The sequence below is a fragment of the Haliotis rubra genome, unplaced genomic scaffold, assembly GCF_003918875.1.
Source record: "Haliotis rubra isolate DU_JTF1 unplaced genomic scaffold, ASM391887v1 Scf56, whole genome shotgun sequence".
Taxonomy (NCBI): Eukaryota; Metazoa; Mollusca; class Gastropoda; order Lepetellida; family Haliotidae; genus Haliotis; species Haliotis rubra.
Window position 1 is genome coordinate 2,180,499 of NW_025767257.1, and position 17,776 is coordinate 2,198,274.

The window sequence follows — 17,776 nt, forward strand, 5'->3', positions numbered from 1 at the left end:
CAAGGAGAACCTGTTCTTTCAAATTGGTGTCTCCGTTGACAAGGAGCTCGATGTCATCCATGTAAAGGAGATGGGTAAGAGGTGTTAGGGATCTGCGCTGAGGAGGTCCGGGATGGTAACCATCCCCTCTATTGAAAGCTCAAAGTAGTAGTAGTAGTAGTAGTAGTAGTAGTAGTAGTAGTAGTAGAAGTGGGATTCCCAATCCCAATGTGTCACCGATCCAGCATATCGTTTAAGGTACAGCTGTATTCTGTATAGACTTGACGCTGCATGCGGGGAGTATTGGCACCCTGGAACAACGTAGAAGGCCGGCCAGGCTATACAACAAGTTCAACCTCCTCGGTGCCTTAACCCCAGACATAGACACACTCGTCACAGCATATGACAACACTCCCAGGAACCAGGCCCCCACGAACATATATCCCTTGAGGTTCAGGTAGGTTCGACACAACGTATTATTGCAAATATTATGTAGACAGTGACTTCACATCCTGTCGTTAGTTTTATGTGAAATATGATTATGATAGTGTACAAGTACAACCAGAAATTATTGAGAATTTAAAGATTTTTATTTTTTAAATTTTTCACTCATTACTCACGTATTAAATGTGAATATTAGCGGAACATAACTCCAGATTCAAAGACAGGTGAACAGTTAGTATTTTGTCAAGTCACCATGGGCAGCAATGCAGGCTTCAATGCGGCGGGGCATACTACTGAGCAAAGAAGTTAGAAAGTCGTGGTCCATGCTGTCCCAATATTGGACCATGTCTTCTTTCATTTCAGCAATATTTGTCAGCTTTTTCTTATTGACACGTTCCTTCATAAGTCCCCGAACAATTTCTATTGAATTTAGGTCAGGGTTATAGCTTGGCCAATCCAATAACGTCATATTTTGGGTCCGAAACCAGGCCTGTGAATGCTTTGAACGATGTTTTGGGTCGTTGTCCTGCTGGAAAATCCAAAATTTCCATAGAACACGTGAGCAGATGGAAGTAAATATCCCTTGAGAATATCTGTGTACCGCTCACTGTTCATATCCCCTTCAAATACACAGAGGGGCGTTGCCCCTAACACAGATATGCAACCGCACACGTTAAATTTCGGACTGTACTTTGGGCGCTGATACAAAGGTTTTTCAGTTTGTTTGGTCCAGAATTTCAGTGTATTAGGAAACAGTCACACAGAACTTTCATCTGAGAAAATCACATTGTCCCAGTTAATATTTCTATACTGTAAGCACCAGTTCAACCTTCGCTCCTTTTGTTCAGGTTTCATGATCGGTGATGGAATTCCTCGACTTTTCTGCCAACCCATTGCATGCAGCTCAGTTTTAATTGTCTCCTTACAGACAGCCACAGCCCCTATATCAATCATATCCAGCCTTAAGTTTTCTAAACTCCTTCGTTTGTTTTTAGAAACAAGAATACCAAGCCGCCTCCTGTCACCGACAGTCAATTTTCTGGGCCTCCCTGCGCCTCACTGGTGCTCAATGCCATATCCATTTGCAATATTTTTCAAAACATGATAAACAGTGGACAAAGGGATGCCTGTTCTACTTGAAATCACTTTAGCTGATCTGATGTCCTTGTTATAATACTCTAAAATCAACTCCCTCTTCTCTAAATCATCCATACTGAGGATCACTGAAAGTGTCGTCTGCTAGCAAGTAAACAAAGGGGGATAACTCTTCACAAACTAATGAAAAGGATTAACGGAGTTGTCTCTCTTGAATGAAACCAAGCACTTGATAGCTGGTCAAGGTTGTTTATACTAGAAATCCAATTAAACATATTCCTAAAATTCTCAATAATTTCTGGTCATACTATATATGGCCTCATTAGGTGCATGTCCTGTAATGGCAATTTCACAATAGCTCTGCTCATATGCTTTTTCATTTTTTTCAAAGAACTACCGCTTATGGTAGATAAGTGAATGTGCCACTTGAACGGTACCTCAATACTTTCAACTGTATTCTAGTCATCACGACATGGCACTATGCTATTGAATGTCTCAGATGTGAGTTCAGGCATGATGTGAATATATCATATTTCATGATCAAATCCATTTTGAATTCGAAACAGGGAGTAGGGGATAATGTTGTTGTTTTTTATGACGAACACACGTCGAATGGAACTTCTTAACTCACTGCACCTTGCCATACCCGTTGTGTGTACCAATACATACGTACAGTCGCGCTGAGGCGTCAATATGGATGTTGCTTTATTTTTGTCCTCAACCCATGGAGGTCATGATGAGAACTGGTTTTCAGCAGCCCATGCTTGTCGTAAGAGGCGGCTAAAGAGATCGGGTGGTCAGACTCGCTGACTTGGTTGACACACGTCATCGTATCCCGATTGGGATGATCGATGCTCACGATGTCAATCACAGGATTGTCTGGTCTTAACTCGATATATTACAGACTGCGCTCATATAGCTGGAACATTGCTGAGCGCGACGATAAACAACAAAACAAACAGAACAGAACAGAATTTTATTTCAGTAACAGGCCTCCGGCCCAAAATACATATACATAAATTTATGGTTAATTAGAGCACATATGTATTTCATTTAGATTTGTGTTTCTTGTCAACAAAGTATAAAAATAGACATACATCCTTGATGATATTGACATTTTTACTCTGTAATATAGATATAAAATTAATAATTGATGGACATTTACTAAAATATTTTGATATGTACTTATTTCTGATATGAGAATATGCATCACAGATATAAATCACATGCCATTCATCTTCAACAACGAAGATACCATTTAATTTACAAAACAGGCAATTCCTTTCATTTTGTAAAACAATAATGTATCTACCAGTTTCAACTGCTAGTTTAAAATTACAACACCGAAATCAGGCATATATAATTTTTAAATATTGAGGGATATCATTACAAACAAACATGTTAGTGTTCCCTGTCTTCGTTTGTAGACAAAACGGTTCGATCCTGGATTTCCTGTCCTATCAGTTCACACCCAAACAAACAAGGTGGATGATTACCCCCGATGCTGCATATTCTACTGCAAAGCTTGACCTGAGGAGCGGGTTTGACTCGGACACTGCCAAGAAGTATTTCGAACAAGGCACATTGATTCTAAGGAGTATTGGTAAGCAGCAATATGAGTATGTATATTTTATAATCCCAATAATGGATTGAATTTGGATTGGATTCTTGCTTCACTAAACGTTTACTCATGTTAGAAGCACTTGTCTATTTAATTGTTAGAATTCACCGCGTTGGCCATAAGAGGAGTCCAAATGAACCCGCGGCTAAGTACACTGTTTCTTGGTCATAACCACAATCTGCCTGCTATCTGGTCCAAAATAAATTATTAATATTTTCGTCCAGCTGAAATATTTCAGAGAACGGGGTAAAATAACATCCAACTGCAATAACCACCTATAAGACAGGCATCAAGACATTCTCTGTGCAAGCAGTCCTATCTCAAAGAAAGGGACTTACAAACAGCTAGTACCAACAGATTGTTATATTATTCCCAAAAATGATGACATTGAAACAGTTAAGTGTTTTCTATATATTCTTATTCATCACAATATATTGCGTAATTCAACTCTCCTTTTGTTTGAAGGTCTGTAGCATAAACAAAACTGAAGAACCTTTGTAAGGTCTTTGTATCAATTCAGCTAATGGTAACACATATAGAAGTATGATATAAGGTGACGTTCTGGTTGAACCACAAGAAGTAGAAAAACGATATCATGCTACTCCGGCCTGACTAGTGACTTCTTGTGTGCACAGATATACCATACACAAACTCCTTGTCATTATTATCATATAAATTTATATCCAGTTGCCCTTACATTTGCACTGTTTATTCAAAAAGAAGTAATGTCGCATCATTCTTGACACTCAAGAGACAAGATAAGTCTGACAGGTTTTGAAAGCATATGGAAGTATTTCTTTTCTTTACAGATTATTGTTTTGGATCTACCCATGTTGACAGGAAAACCAACCAAACATTCCACTTTCCAACGAGCGTGATCGGGAGGACCTTCTACACCAAAGAGAAATGTGCTGCCAGTACGTTGCCTATGTGTATTTGTCGACCAGCAACAGTCTCCCAGTCTTCTGTGAATGTTGTTTAATGACATATTTACATAAATAACACAGTAAAAGACGAGTCTGAAGTGCAGAATGCCAGACTATCTATTCAATTCAGTCGCTCTTGCAAGATATCGAATACATGCTAGGACGTATACGGTAATGGCATGAATGCTATTAGGATATATCCTATTTCGGTATTTGTCTATTCATGTTGAAGAAGGTACTTTCAGGATTTGTATTATAACTGTTCCAGAGGTAAATGAGGACGTGCATTACTGAAACAGATCAAACTATACAAGGTAATAAAGCAATTGACGGCAGGCAAACCATTTTATGCACAGAGTAAACTGGTCCTACTCTACTCAGATAGTATACTGGTCCTACTCTACTCAGATAGTATACTGGTCCTACTCTACTCAACTCAGATAGTATACTGGTCCTACTCTACTCAGATAGTATACTGGTCCTACTCTACTCAGATATTATACTGGTCCTACTCTACTCAGATAGCATACTGGTCCTACTCTACTCAGATAGTATACTGGTCCTACTCTACTCAGATAGTATTCTGGTCCTACTCTACTCAGATAGTATACTGGTCCTACTCTACTCAGATAGTATACTGGTCCTACTCTACTCAGATAGTATACTGGTCCTACTCTACTCAGATAGTATACTGGTCCTACTCTACTCAGATAGTATACTGGTCCTACTCTACTCAGATAGTATACTGGTCCTACTCTACTCAGATAGTATACTGGTCCTACTCTACTCAGATAGTATACTGGTCAGATAGTAACTGGTCCTACTCTACTCCAGTATACTGGTCCTACTCTACTCAGATAGTATACTGGTCCTACTCTACTCAGATAGTATACTGGTCCTACTCTACTCAGATAGTATACTGGTCCTACTCACGCTCCTATACTGGTCCTACTCTACTCAGATAGTATACTGGTCCTACTCTACTCAGATAGTATACTGGTCCTACTCTACTCAGATAGTATACTGGTCCTACTCTACTCAGATAGTATACTGGTCCTACTCTACTCAGATAGTATACTGGTCCTACTCTACTCAGATAGTATACTGGTCCTACTGATACTCAGATAGATAGTATACTGGTCCTACTCTACTCAGAGAGTATACTTGTCCTACTCTATACTGGTCCTACTCTACCAGATAGTACTCTACTCAGATGTATCCTACTCTACTGCTCAGATAGTAAACTGGTCCTACTACTCTGGTCCTACCAGATAGATATACTGGTCCTACTCTACTCAGATAGATACTGGTCCTACTCTACTCAGATAGTATACTGGTCCTACTCTACTCAGATAGTATACTATCCCCTACTCTACTCAGATAGTATACTGGCCCTAATCTACTCAGATAGTATACTAGTCCTACTCTACTCAGATAGTATACTGGTCCTACTCTACTCAGATAGAATACTGGTCCTACTCTTCTCAGATAGTATCCTGGTCCTACTCTACTCAGATAGTATACTGGTCCTACTCTCTACTCAGATAGTATACTGGTCCTACTCTACTCAGATAGTATACTGGTCCTACTCTACTCAGATAATGCTGGTCCTACTCTACTCAGATAGTATATACTGGTCCTACTCTACTCAGATAGTATACTGGTCCTACTCTACTCAGATAGTATACTGGTCCTACTCTACTCAGATAGTATACTGGTCCTACTCTACTCAGATAGTATACTGGTCCTACTCTACTCAGATAGTATATCCTGGTCCTACTCTACTCAGATAGTATACTGGTCCTACTCTACTCAGATAGTATACTGGTCCTACTCTACTCAGATAGTATACTGGTCCTACTCTACTCAGATAGTATACTGGTCCTACTCTACTCAGATAGTATACTGGTCCTACTCTACTCAGATAGTATACTGGTCCTACTCTACTCAGATAGTATACTGGTCCTACTCTACTCAGATAGTATACTGGTCCTACTCTACTCAGATAGTAATCTACTCAGATAGTATATCCTACTCTACTCAGATAGAATCCCTGGTCCTACTCTACTCAGATAGTATACTGGTCCTACTCTACCAGATAGTCCCACTCCCTGATCCTACTCTACTCAGATATAGTCCTAATTTCACTCAGATAGTATACTGGTCCTAGACTCAGATAGAATCCTGGTCCTACTCTACTCAGATAGTATACTGGTCCTACTCTACTCAGATAGTATACTGGTCCTACTCTACTCAGATAGTATACTGGTCCTACTCTACCTCAGATAGAATATACTGGTCCTACTCTACTCAGATAGTATACTGGTCCTACTCTACTCAGATAGTATACTGGTCCTACTCTACTCAGATAGTATATCTGGTCCTACTCTACTCAGATAGTATACTGGTCCTACTCTACTCAGATAGTATACTGGTCCTACTCTACTCAGATAGTAAACTAGTCATGCTTGAAGCACACACACGCACAAGCTAAACAAAACAGGAAAACACGGATAAGACGAGTAGCCAAGTTGACAATGCTCCCGGTGATCCGCGGAATTAAGATTCCCAACATGGGTACAGATGTGTTGTTTTCTGACATTTTCAGTGCGATATACTAAATCAATACTTATTCAACAACAATGGACACTACATACATTACGAAATAGTTCAAAAAGGACATCACATGATTCAATGATCGGTTCTTTTAAATGGATTGGATGATCCCATTATCGAGAAATATCCCAGTGATTTTAAGAAAATATTAAATTGCTATCAAGTGATTTTTCATTTTCTTGATGTATGATAAATAATTTACTATTTCAACGAGGTATAACCGCTTTCATGTTTGTAATACACAGATAACAAGGCATTGGGCAAAAGGAAGTGCGAAGGAAACAAGCTGTACGGCGCATACTGGGGAAAGGTCGAATTTCAGGCCGGCTGTGATGTGACTGATTTAACCAACTCTGTGGTATCATCAACACTGAAGAAACAGTCACAGGTAACTCTGCCACGAGTGGATATTGTATTTTGTCTACAACCCGACAAAGATTATTTGTTCACAGGATAAACTGATGAAGAGTCTGGTGCACCACAAAACTGTTAGGATTCATCTTTCAGAGAGTAAAAAGCATATCTTCAAAAGTCCTTGTCTTTGTAATTACATTTTGGGGCATTTTTTTGTAAAAGGCGGGTGCTACGGGGACGTCATTACATGCTTACCCTTTTCCCGAAAACCTGGTGGCATCGCTGATTTTCAATGGGCCATTCATAGGGACAGTGTTTGTGTCGTTTATTCCAAAAGGAATTTTTTTAATGATAGTCAAAACTGGTATCATTTTACACTGACATTCTACATCATTCATCCGTAATCTCGCAATCTCTGCAATGTGCTCACATTAGCAATGACGTTCATTTTAGGTACATTGTAATGACCTTGTCAACTACCCTAGGTTTCTTCAGAAAAATAAACTATTTATATTAAACAACAGTGACTGGAAATGTCCCTGATCTGACTTCGGATTAGTTTGAGGAATGTACAATTCCCAACTAACTATATAGTATGTCGTTGACAGATACGTATTTAACATGGTATATGCCTTGACTAGTGGTGTTGACAATTGTACAAACTGTGACAGATTGATGTGACTGACAGCAACGTGGACGACGTTCTGCACACGTCCCTGGCGATCATCAACGAGACGACGCTGAGTGAGACTGACCTCATCTATATAGCCAGCATCCTGGAAAACGTTGCCAGCATCTCAGAGATGTCCGTAGAGGTATGAAGACGCACCTGTATATGTGTTGTGAGGAATATGTCTGTACACCTCTTGAAGGGCAATGGAAAGTTTAATTATTAGTTTAATTATCTTTGTTAGCTCAATTTTCAGTTGACATTCGAATCCATTAATAAATATAGCTGTTTGTTTAACGCCGTACTGAACAATCTTCCCACTATATGGCTGCCGTATGACAAGAACGTCGAGTATGTGACTTTTTATATACATTTGAATGAGAATTTGAAATACATTAATGACATTGTACATTCTATAAATAATCAGTATCCGATGTCTGAATAATTCACACCAGTGATTGATATAATGAACAACGCCCCGTGCACTGAAACAGAATAAAGCCTTTCCAAATATAAATGGTACGAACCAAATATTGGCATTCGTATGAATTTGAATTATTTAAACATGTGTGAACTCGTAGAGTACCAGAATCAAAGTAGGTTGTTGAACGTTTAAGTAGGGCTATATCCACTCATCATTAAAGCAGTACACCCCGTTAGCAGATATGGCTAAATGTTGTTATTGCAGAACCGGATTCCGCCAATGGTATAAACATTATTGCTTTAAATACCAACTATAAAGGAATCCTGAACGTATATTGTGAATTGCAGACTTTTCAGAATATGATGAGGATTTACGAAAGAGTGCTGGACTCGGAAGATGCAGTAATGACAAAAGTAGAGAGACGTGGCCAAGTTCCCAACAGGTTAGCATGTCCTCATTGTCATGAATATATACAAGTACAGTGAAACTTGTTACATTGTACATGTGAGTGTGGATGAAGTCAGCAGAGAATATTACTTCAGTTGGGTACACAATGTTGATATGGGAAGAGATCCAACGTGTGCCTGGATCATTATTAGGAAGAATTATAATCTCATGGCTACAGAAGTTAGGAAGAAGCAGAGGGCAGTAACAGCTTCAGCATTTTATAGTCCACAGATTGGAAACGAATTCAGCAAGGTACGGATAGATGCAGATATTTCATATTGAAAGTAAAAATATTCTGGCAATATTTTTTATCTTCTAAGAACGTGTTTTGTGCAAATGTTGCAAGATCCAGCATTTTAACTCGTTGACCTTCAGAATCCTGGGCGCTGTTGACATGGCTACGGGCAAGATCAACCCACAGCCCTCGGGGCACCAGCGGATAGTCACCAGCAGCTTCGGCACCGATGTTTGGGACTTGACAGATCCGATCCAGAAAGACCCTGTGATTGGTCTTCAGTTTTCTGAAAAGGAATACCAGAAAACTGTAAAGAATGAAAGCTTAGTATCTCTCTTCGCCCTCTCGGAACTGAACTACGGGGAGACCGACGCTGCAATTATATTTTCCAAGGATTACATCCAGCAAATAGTAAATGGTAAGTGAGTGGGTGTTTTTCGCGGCAGTCAGATGTAATATCGTCGCAGATAGACAATAACTGAGTCGGGGACAAGCAAACCAGTGGTTGATAACATGACCACAGGTTACGCACTATGGATACAAACGGCAAGGAAATATGCTCTGATTACCAATCTGTATTAATCGTATTTAACTATCCTTATGGTAATGAAATGAACTTCCTAGACAAATATATACTCATGTATAATGGTAAGTTAGCAGTATAACTGTCATCTGACGTGCTATATTTCATCACATACACCGTTTCAAAACATTGTGGAGGAATGACGAACAGTGTTCTTTCATCAAGAACTGTTATGACTACGTAATCACATGTTTTTCAGATTCTCGTAGTCAAAACGTGACTATTGTACTGAGCGTATTCAAAAACACCCGCCTGTTTACTGCAAGGGAGAACACACCGAGGCCAGCCATCAAATACACACTCAACAGCAAGGTCATTGCAGCTCAGCTTCTCGTTGATGGTCGTCCTGTCCGAGATTTGCACCAGTACAACGTAACAACTGTCTTCATGCCGATGAAGGTACAACTAATAGTTCCTTCAATAGTCAGGAAGTCAGTCCAGTATCTATTTCCATAAAATATTTTGTCATTTGTGTTGTAATTTCGTATTCCTTTTTTACTTGATGAGCCATTTTTGGTTGCACAGTCCATAGATACGGGCGCCCGCACAGATGTCACTTCCTGTGGGTACTGGAATTTCACCGGAAATGACGACACCGGATCTTGGTCGACTGACGGTTGTCGTTATGTGAGAGAGGAGAATGGCCGTGATGTCTGTATTTGTGATCACCTGACAAACTTCGCTGTATTACTGGTACTGCTGCTTTACATTGTATACATCTGGAAGATCACATGACCTATTTCACACATAGAAACGAACGTCGTACACTGGTAAAATGAAAAATTGTTTTCTTGGGGCGAACGGATACCGCAAGTTAAGAACTATAGTTGGACAAATATTATATAAATTTTATTAGTTAATAAAAGTGATTTTGTCTTTGGGAATTTCTAAGGGAAATGACATTTTATGTCAACAGTGAGAGGCATAATTACATGTTTTTGGATCTGAATTAGAGAATGTATCAGATAAACGGCCGGGCAAAAGTATGCATTTGATAGACTGGACAGAACCAGTAACTACAGTTCATGAAAGGTTAGTGGGCTGAAAACAGTCACCGAACCACTACAAACGTGTTGACAAAAGTATGATATATGTATCAAATGTATCACCATTGGATAAATATTTCTTGTATATTTCATTCAAGCCAACATCAAACCCAGGTGCATTGTATATTGCACGGTAGTTACTTCCGTCGTATCGTAACATGAATAATTGATGTGTATGCATTATAACAATATGACATATCGTGCTATACCTTAACTGTAGACCCGTGAAGATCCGGGTTAGAATTGATCTTCAGTAACCCATGCTTGTCGTCAGAGGCGACTAACGGGAATGGGTGGTCAGGCTCGCTGACTTGGTTGACACATGTCATCGTATCCCAACTGCGTAAATCGATGCTCATTCTGTTGATTACTTGATTGTCTGGTCCAGACTGGATTAGTTACAGACCGCCGGCATATAGCTGGAACATTGCTGAGTGTCACGTTAAACAATAAACAACAACTTGACTGAAGAGTAACGGTCAATCTCATGACATTAAATGAAAATCAACGACTTTTTGACTTTCAAGGTAATGCAATACACATGACATATGCACCATTACAGCTTGACAAACTCACCATCACCCAAAGCCAGCCAACTTCACACCGTTTCTGTTCCTGTAGGACTTCTACGGCCAAGCTAGTCTGACACACTCCCTTGCTCTCAGCATCATCACCATCATAGGACTTAGTCTCTCGATATTTGGGCTGTCTTTAACAGTGCTCTCATTTGTAACCTTCAGGTAAGTGCTTTATTGGGGTATTGGTATGAATACAATTCTGATGCCTTTCAAGTCTGTCTGGATACATTCAGCAAACCACGACTATAAGATGCCTGAGAGTCATGCATATAGTTATTTTGAGAGTTAACACGCCATAGAAGAATCCTTCTATATATTAAACACACATCGTTCATTAAAAATCGAATTTGACAGTCAAGCTTTTTTTACCATGGTAGACGCCATAGCAACGTTATAATAATGTAATGATGTAAATTTACAGACCTACATGTCTGTACATACACACACTTAATCACTCTCGCACGTCAAACATGTGTGATTTGTAAGTATCACTACTTCACAAACTATTCAAGTATGTTCAATTCAGACACGCAAGCAAGGATTGCAGCTTATTCGAAAACAGTGGCGCGTTTTGTGATTTGAACAGTTGGTGATCAGTAATCTGTAATTATCTTACGAAAGTTGTCTCACAGTCCCTGACCCGGACTTTAACTTATTTTAACTTCCGCCCAGCCCTTTCTGCAATACTAAAGCCCTGAAAAAGCAAGCCTAGATTTCCTAAGGTTCTGAATCTCCGCTTTAAATTCATAAAGAATAGTTTGTTTCTATCAAAATTATATATATTCAGAGGCTAAACGTTAGTTTAGTTAAGATTACATCAGCAAATGTGTCAATGTTAGATGTAGTATACCTGATAACTGTCTGTGCGCGGATGTGTTTGTGTGCGTACGCTCGTCAGTGTCTGCATGTTTGTGTGAGTTATGACAGGATGTCTCTCTGCCTACCCGCAAACAGGAAGTTACGTCAAACCCGTCCCCAGCAGACGATGTTTAACCTGGCTCTGGCGGAGCTGTGTTCGTGGATTGTATTTCTGGCTGGCATCAACCAGACCGGGAATCACACTGGGTGTATCGTGGTGGCCGTGTTACTGCACTACTTCATCCTGGCGTCGTTCATGTGGATGCTGATAGAAGCAGTGCTTCATTACATCCTGTTTGTCAAAGTTCTTGGCACCTACATCCCCAGCTTCATACTGAAGACAGCCATACCAGCTTGGGGTGAGTGTGAGATCATTACTTCCATTTTGTGAAACGTTTTTTCAAAATTCAAGATTCACATTCATATATTATATTATTGCTACGTTTATACCCCATGCACTGTTAAAACGCAAACGCGCTTGTACCACACACCCATTGTAACTGTTTTTTACTTGTACTATGGGCCTCTGGCCTACAGTTCAGAAATAATGAACTCTCACCAGATATATGTTATAGGGATATTATTTCACCGATAAGAAAATCATCCACTTGATGTGACAGTCTGGAATGTAATGAACTCAACTCAAATTTGCAGTTGTTGTAATAACAAAACATTTCAAGTTTTATAGTGTATTTCAACTATGCCTTGAATGGAAACTCTTCACAAAGCACACTCAAGTGTGTGAACATCAGCATATCTGTTAACTGGCACAATTGTGTGACAACGTTGATTACAATTGTCTGCATCGCTGTTGATGATACGGGTAGGTGGCGCTGGAACAACTGTAAACGACAGACAACTCTGTCTTGACTTAATGTCGTTACAAGGAGACTTCCGCTTCTTTGGTTGTCTTGGGGATATTGCTGCCATACGTGGTATAATCTTGCCTGTAGCCCGGTGCTCATTTTGGCTAAGTGAACTAACGTTTGTTGCCACGTTTAACGTTTCCAGATTGTGTATTCAAGTTTAATGACTCACATTATGACCTCTTTATGTACCCGTGAAGATCCGGGTTAGAATTGGTCTTCAGTAACCCATGCTTGTCGTAAGAGGCAACTAACGGGATCGGGTGATCAGGCTCTCTGACTTGGTTGACACACGTCATCGTATCCCAGTTGCGTAGATCGATGCTCATGATGTCGATCACTGGATTGTCTGGTCCAGACTCGATTATTTACAGACCGCCGTCATATAGCTGGAATATTGCTGGAATATTGCGCCGTTAAACAACAAACCAGCCAACTTCGTTATGACTTACAGGCTGGTGCCTTTCGTTCCCTCTTTTTCTCAACAATGAATATTTCAGTAAATGTATTTTGACATTTGTTTCTAGGTATACCCCTGCTTCCTCCAGTTGTCATTCTGTCCATAGACCCCGGCCTTTACAGAGGGGGAGATACTTAGTAAGTAACGTCATAGACCATTATTATGTTACTACGGTAAGTTGGGATAAGGGTACTCTGATCAGTTTGGGTACGCATCAACGCAAATCTTATGAGTGTACAAGGAAACCAAAGTTAGATGTATGCAGGTAAAGCTTATATTGCCCTATTGTGTGTTCATCTGCCGAAAATTGTCACAGTACATGCCACAATAGTCCATGTCAGAGGTTCGGTTGATAGATACGCTCATACGCTGAGACCCCGTCAGCTTGCAATAGGTGAATTGCTCGGTCCAATAGTGAACAATAAAGACAATAAGACACTCGGGAAAAACTACATCTCTCAGTATACTTTACAATACGTCCGATAATTAATTGAAAAGAATATAAGTTTGCAACAACATAATACATTTCTAGCGCTAAGTTATTATTCAAATAATACTTCTAAAAGTATATTTTTCAAAATATTTGATAATGTTTTTAAAAGAAATTAATTGAGTGAATTCGCATAATCCACAACTGCTGTTGGGCACCTTAGCTATCTCATCTTGTTCGGCACAAATTTATAATTTTCTTGGGGATATTTTCATTTCTTACCAGACTACATTAACCCATTTATTTTAACACCGAATTATACAGCGACAAATTACTTTTAACAAACTAATGTTGGAATGGGTGATGATTTAGAAGACATAGTCAAATTTTACACGAGTTCTTTCACTTTGCAATAGAATAAAAACCAAACTCGGAAATAATACATTCTTTCCCCCCTTGGTTTGCATCGTACCAGAGTGAAAACTAAATTGACCAATATCGATATCGTAACATTGACCTACAGTTGCTGGATGTCTTTGACAACCTTCTACTACGGCTTCTCCCTCCCTGTTGGCCTCATCATCGTCAGCAACATCGTCCTCTACATCATGGTTGTGGTCAACATCTGCAGAACGTCGACGACTGCTGTCCACACAAGTCAGTCAAAACAGGACAGAAATGCAGTCAGCATCAGGGCGTCTATATTCTGCTTTATACTTCTGGGTTGGTACTTGAAACAAGGGGCTTAAAATAATGTGTAGCTCCATATAATGCTTGAACCCATACATGGACTCCAAGAATGCTTTCATTCAGTACTTGTTTCAGTAAATAGGTAACCGTTATTATATATGTAGCGGCCAAACACGTTTCCTAGTCCCGTGCTGGGATTCGAACCAAGGACCTTCTGATTCGAAATCGGACGCCTTGTTCACATGACCAATAGGTTAACTCCTTCAGCTAGCTGAAAAGGTAAGGATGTGATCTATGTCGCTAGGGGCGGTGGGGTAGCCTAGTGATTACATCGTTCGATCGTCACGCCGAAGGCCCGGGTTCGATTCCCCACATGGGTAAAATGTGTGAAGCCCATTTCTGGTTTCCCCCGCCGTAATATTGCTGGAATATTGCTAAAAGCGGCGTAAAACCATACTCATTCACTTTATGTCGATTTAATGTAGATTTATTGCTAACTAAAACTGTCCATGTACAAGAAAATGATACTGTTTGTATTTCATGTTAAAGGTATAGTATGGTGAAAGTTGTTACACCGTGTTTCCTTTCTGAACCACAGCAAAAGTTTAAAACACCATTATGACAACTGTATGAACTATATCACCTTCGAACATCCATTTCGATTTTGGCCACCATATTACATGGGTGGAAGTATTATTTTTCTGACAGTTTATATGTAATGCAGATGATACAGATAACAAGACTGATCACCATGACTTTTGTCCAGAAAACCAAACGTTTTAGCAGAATTTGTGTTATGGTTACTTAAGATATCTATTTGGGGGATGTATCATCTAACGTATTAATTTTAAGCCGCACTCAGCAATATTTCAGCTATATGGCGGCGGTCTGTAATTCACCGAGTCTGGACAAGGCAACCCGATGATCAACAGCATGAGCATCAATTTGCGCAACTGGGATACAACGACATGTGTCAACCAAGTCAGCGATCCTGACCACCCGGTCCCGTTAGTCACGGGTTACTGAAGATCAATTCTAACCGATGCTTCAGCAATCTGAGATCAATGTTATCTTTCAATCAATTTCAGGTTTAAGCTGGGTGTTCGGCTACCTGGCCATCGCAGATGCCAGGGTGGTGTTCCAGTACGTCTTCACCATCACCAACACCTTACAGGGCTTCCTCATCTTCGTCCTCTTCACAGCCCGTAACAAGGAGGTGAGAGACAGCTGGAGAGAGATGTGCTGCAAGAAGAAGAAATGCCCACATGGCGGAGGAAGAACGCGGCTGTACAAGGGTTCTCAGAACCATTCCAGTTCCATTGGGCAGCAGAACCGAACCACCGACACTGGACTGTCTAACGAGGCGTACCAACATCCTCCAATTCAGCTGAGACGTTCAAGCAAAGCATTTTCTTTTGGTTGATGTTAGCACTCGCGTTCACCTGAGTTTATCACGTTGCTTACTTATCCATTATTACACACTCAATAAATTGTTTGCGGGCACTTTCCCATCTCTTTAAGTATGTTATATTCAAATTCAGCTTTATAGTATAATGATGATTCCATACAGCTTTAAACTGCATTGTTATGGGTTGTTTTTGAACGTTTTGAAAGCTTGGAAAGTGAATATCTACTTAGTACCCACAACTTTGGTTATTTTTGCCACAGAGTACTGCTGTGTGCTTGTGCTTCCGAATATCAGTGAATGAGTTTAAGTTTACGCAGCACTCAACAATATTCCAGCTATATGGAGGCGGTCTGTAAATAATCGAGTCTGGAGCAGACATTCCAGTGATCAACATCATGAGCATCGTTCTACGTAATTGGGATACGTTGACATGCGTCAACCAAATCAGCGAGCCTGACCACCCGATCCCGTTAGTTGCCTCTTACGACAAGCATGGGTCACTGAAGATCAATTATAACCCGGATCTTTACGGGTACTTATTGACAACACCATCAACAACAATATCATTGACAACTGTAGATTTCTGTTTCACGTTCTCGATGAAACTGTAAGCAAAACTCGCCTTCCTCCCCAAAAGGTTCTCTGACACAGTAAATGACAGGCAGACCATGGCCAGTTAGGTCTGTAGCTACAGCAATAATGTACTCCTGCTTCATCAGTGGCAATCATTGATCTGTGGCAATGACTGATCTGTGAAATTATTGATCGGTGGCAATCATTGATCTGTGGCAACCATTTGTCTGTGGTAATTATTGATCGGTGGCATCATTGATCTGTGGCAAATATTGATCTGTGGCAATCATTTATCTTTGGTAATTATTGATCTGTGGCAATTATTGATCTGTGGCAATCATTGATCTGTGGCAATCATTGATCTGGAACCTAGACGTATTATTCACATTGTCTGGAATGACTGACGCAGCATTTCTTACTTCCGGTTCCTTGAGTCATAGCTCATGCTCCATGTGCAACCGTTACAATTCGGTGGCTGATTCATTGTTCATGAATTATAACTAACGCATGTTTGGGTTGTCACGCGTTAATTTCTAAACTCGCATATGAACATATGAAAAATATGCCGCATTCACCTAAATCTGTCGTACATGTCGGTGACTTTCGGATCCAGGAAACCAACTGACAACGACACTGAAACTGCATTCATTCGTCATGCTCTGGAACTATGTCATCGCGTCTGACCTACTTATTGATCCAGTATGCGGGATTCCATCCGCATAGAACACGCCAGGCAAGGGTTTACCCACCTTATATTATTTGATATGTTATCGAATGATACTTGTGTATATTTCAGCTTAAATGTGTCCTGTTTCATTAATGTACTGGAGCAATTGTCCCAATTCAATTCCTCCATTACCATAGTTTCGTTCGTTTACGTGGGGTGGTGGGGTGGATTAGTGGTTAAAGCGCTCGCTTGTCACGCCGACGCCGAGGTCTCGGGTTCGATTCCCCATTGGGCACAATGTTTGAAGCCAGTCAGTCACTTTGTCCATGTCATTCATGGTAAAGAACTAACGCTCTCAGACAGCGGGAATTTGCAACTAGTTCCGAACTTCGGGACATGATCTCAACAACGGTAACCATATAGAATCGGGTAGCCTTGCTCTAAGGCTGTACTGAATTCTGAGCCCATGGATGTATAGTAATTCTATCCTTCCAAGAGGCAAGTCCAGATAAGCGGACAGGACCCCAGTCTGTTATTTATTATTTTTTAGAAATGACCATTTAAACTATTAAGTTTTACCTTAGCCGACGCCCAATTTATCCTCTTGTCAGGGTCAATAACGAATATTGTATGCCGTCCCACCAACAGTCTGAACTGTCAAGGAGGAGGGCGTGAATATAATCTCAGGTTTTGGGTAAAAAAACCGTAAAGTGACATACTTTCGCATTAATGTATATTGACAATGATCTAGGCAATATAATCAAATTTAAAGAATTTAGACATTACAATCATCTCTGTACAAATGA

At 40.1% G+C, this 17,776-nt stretch overlaps 1 protein-coding gene across 1 annotated transcript; it reads left to right on the forward strand.

Annotated features, from left to right (window-relative positions):
• Positions 1-9,449: 9,449 nt before the first annotated feature.
• On the forward strand, positions 9,450-15,890 carry LOC124253989 (adhesion G-protein coupled receptor G2-like). The gene is made up of 8 exons (XM_046687843.1): positions 9,450-9,459; positions 9,594-9,793; positions 9,920-10,087; positions 11,062-11,180; positions 11,973-12,235; positions 13,270-13,339; positions 14,156-14,355; positions 15,411-15,890. Exons 1-8 carry the CDS (start codon positions 9,450-9,452, stop codon positions 15,743-15,745), a joined length of 1,365 nt encoding a protein of 454 aa, XP_046543799.1. The 3' UTR covers positions 15,746-15,890.
• The last annotated feature ends 1,886 nt before the right edge of the window (positions 15,891-17,776 follow it).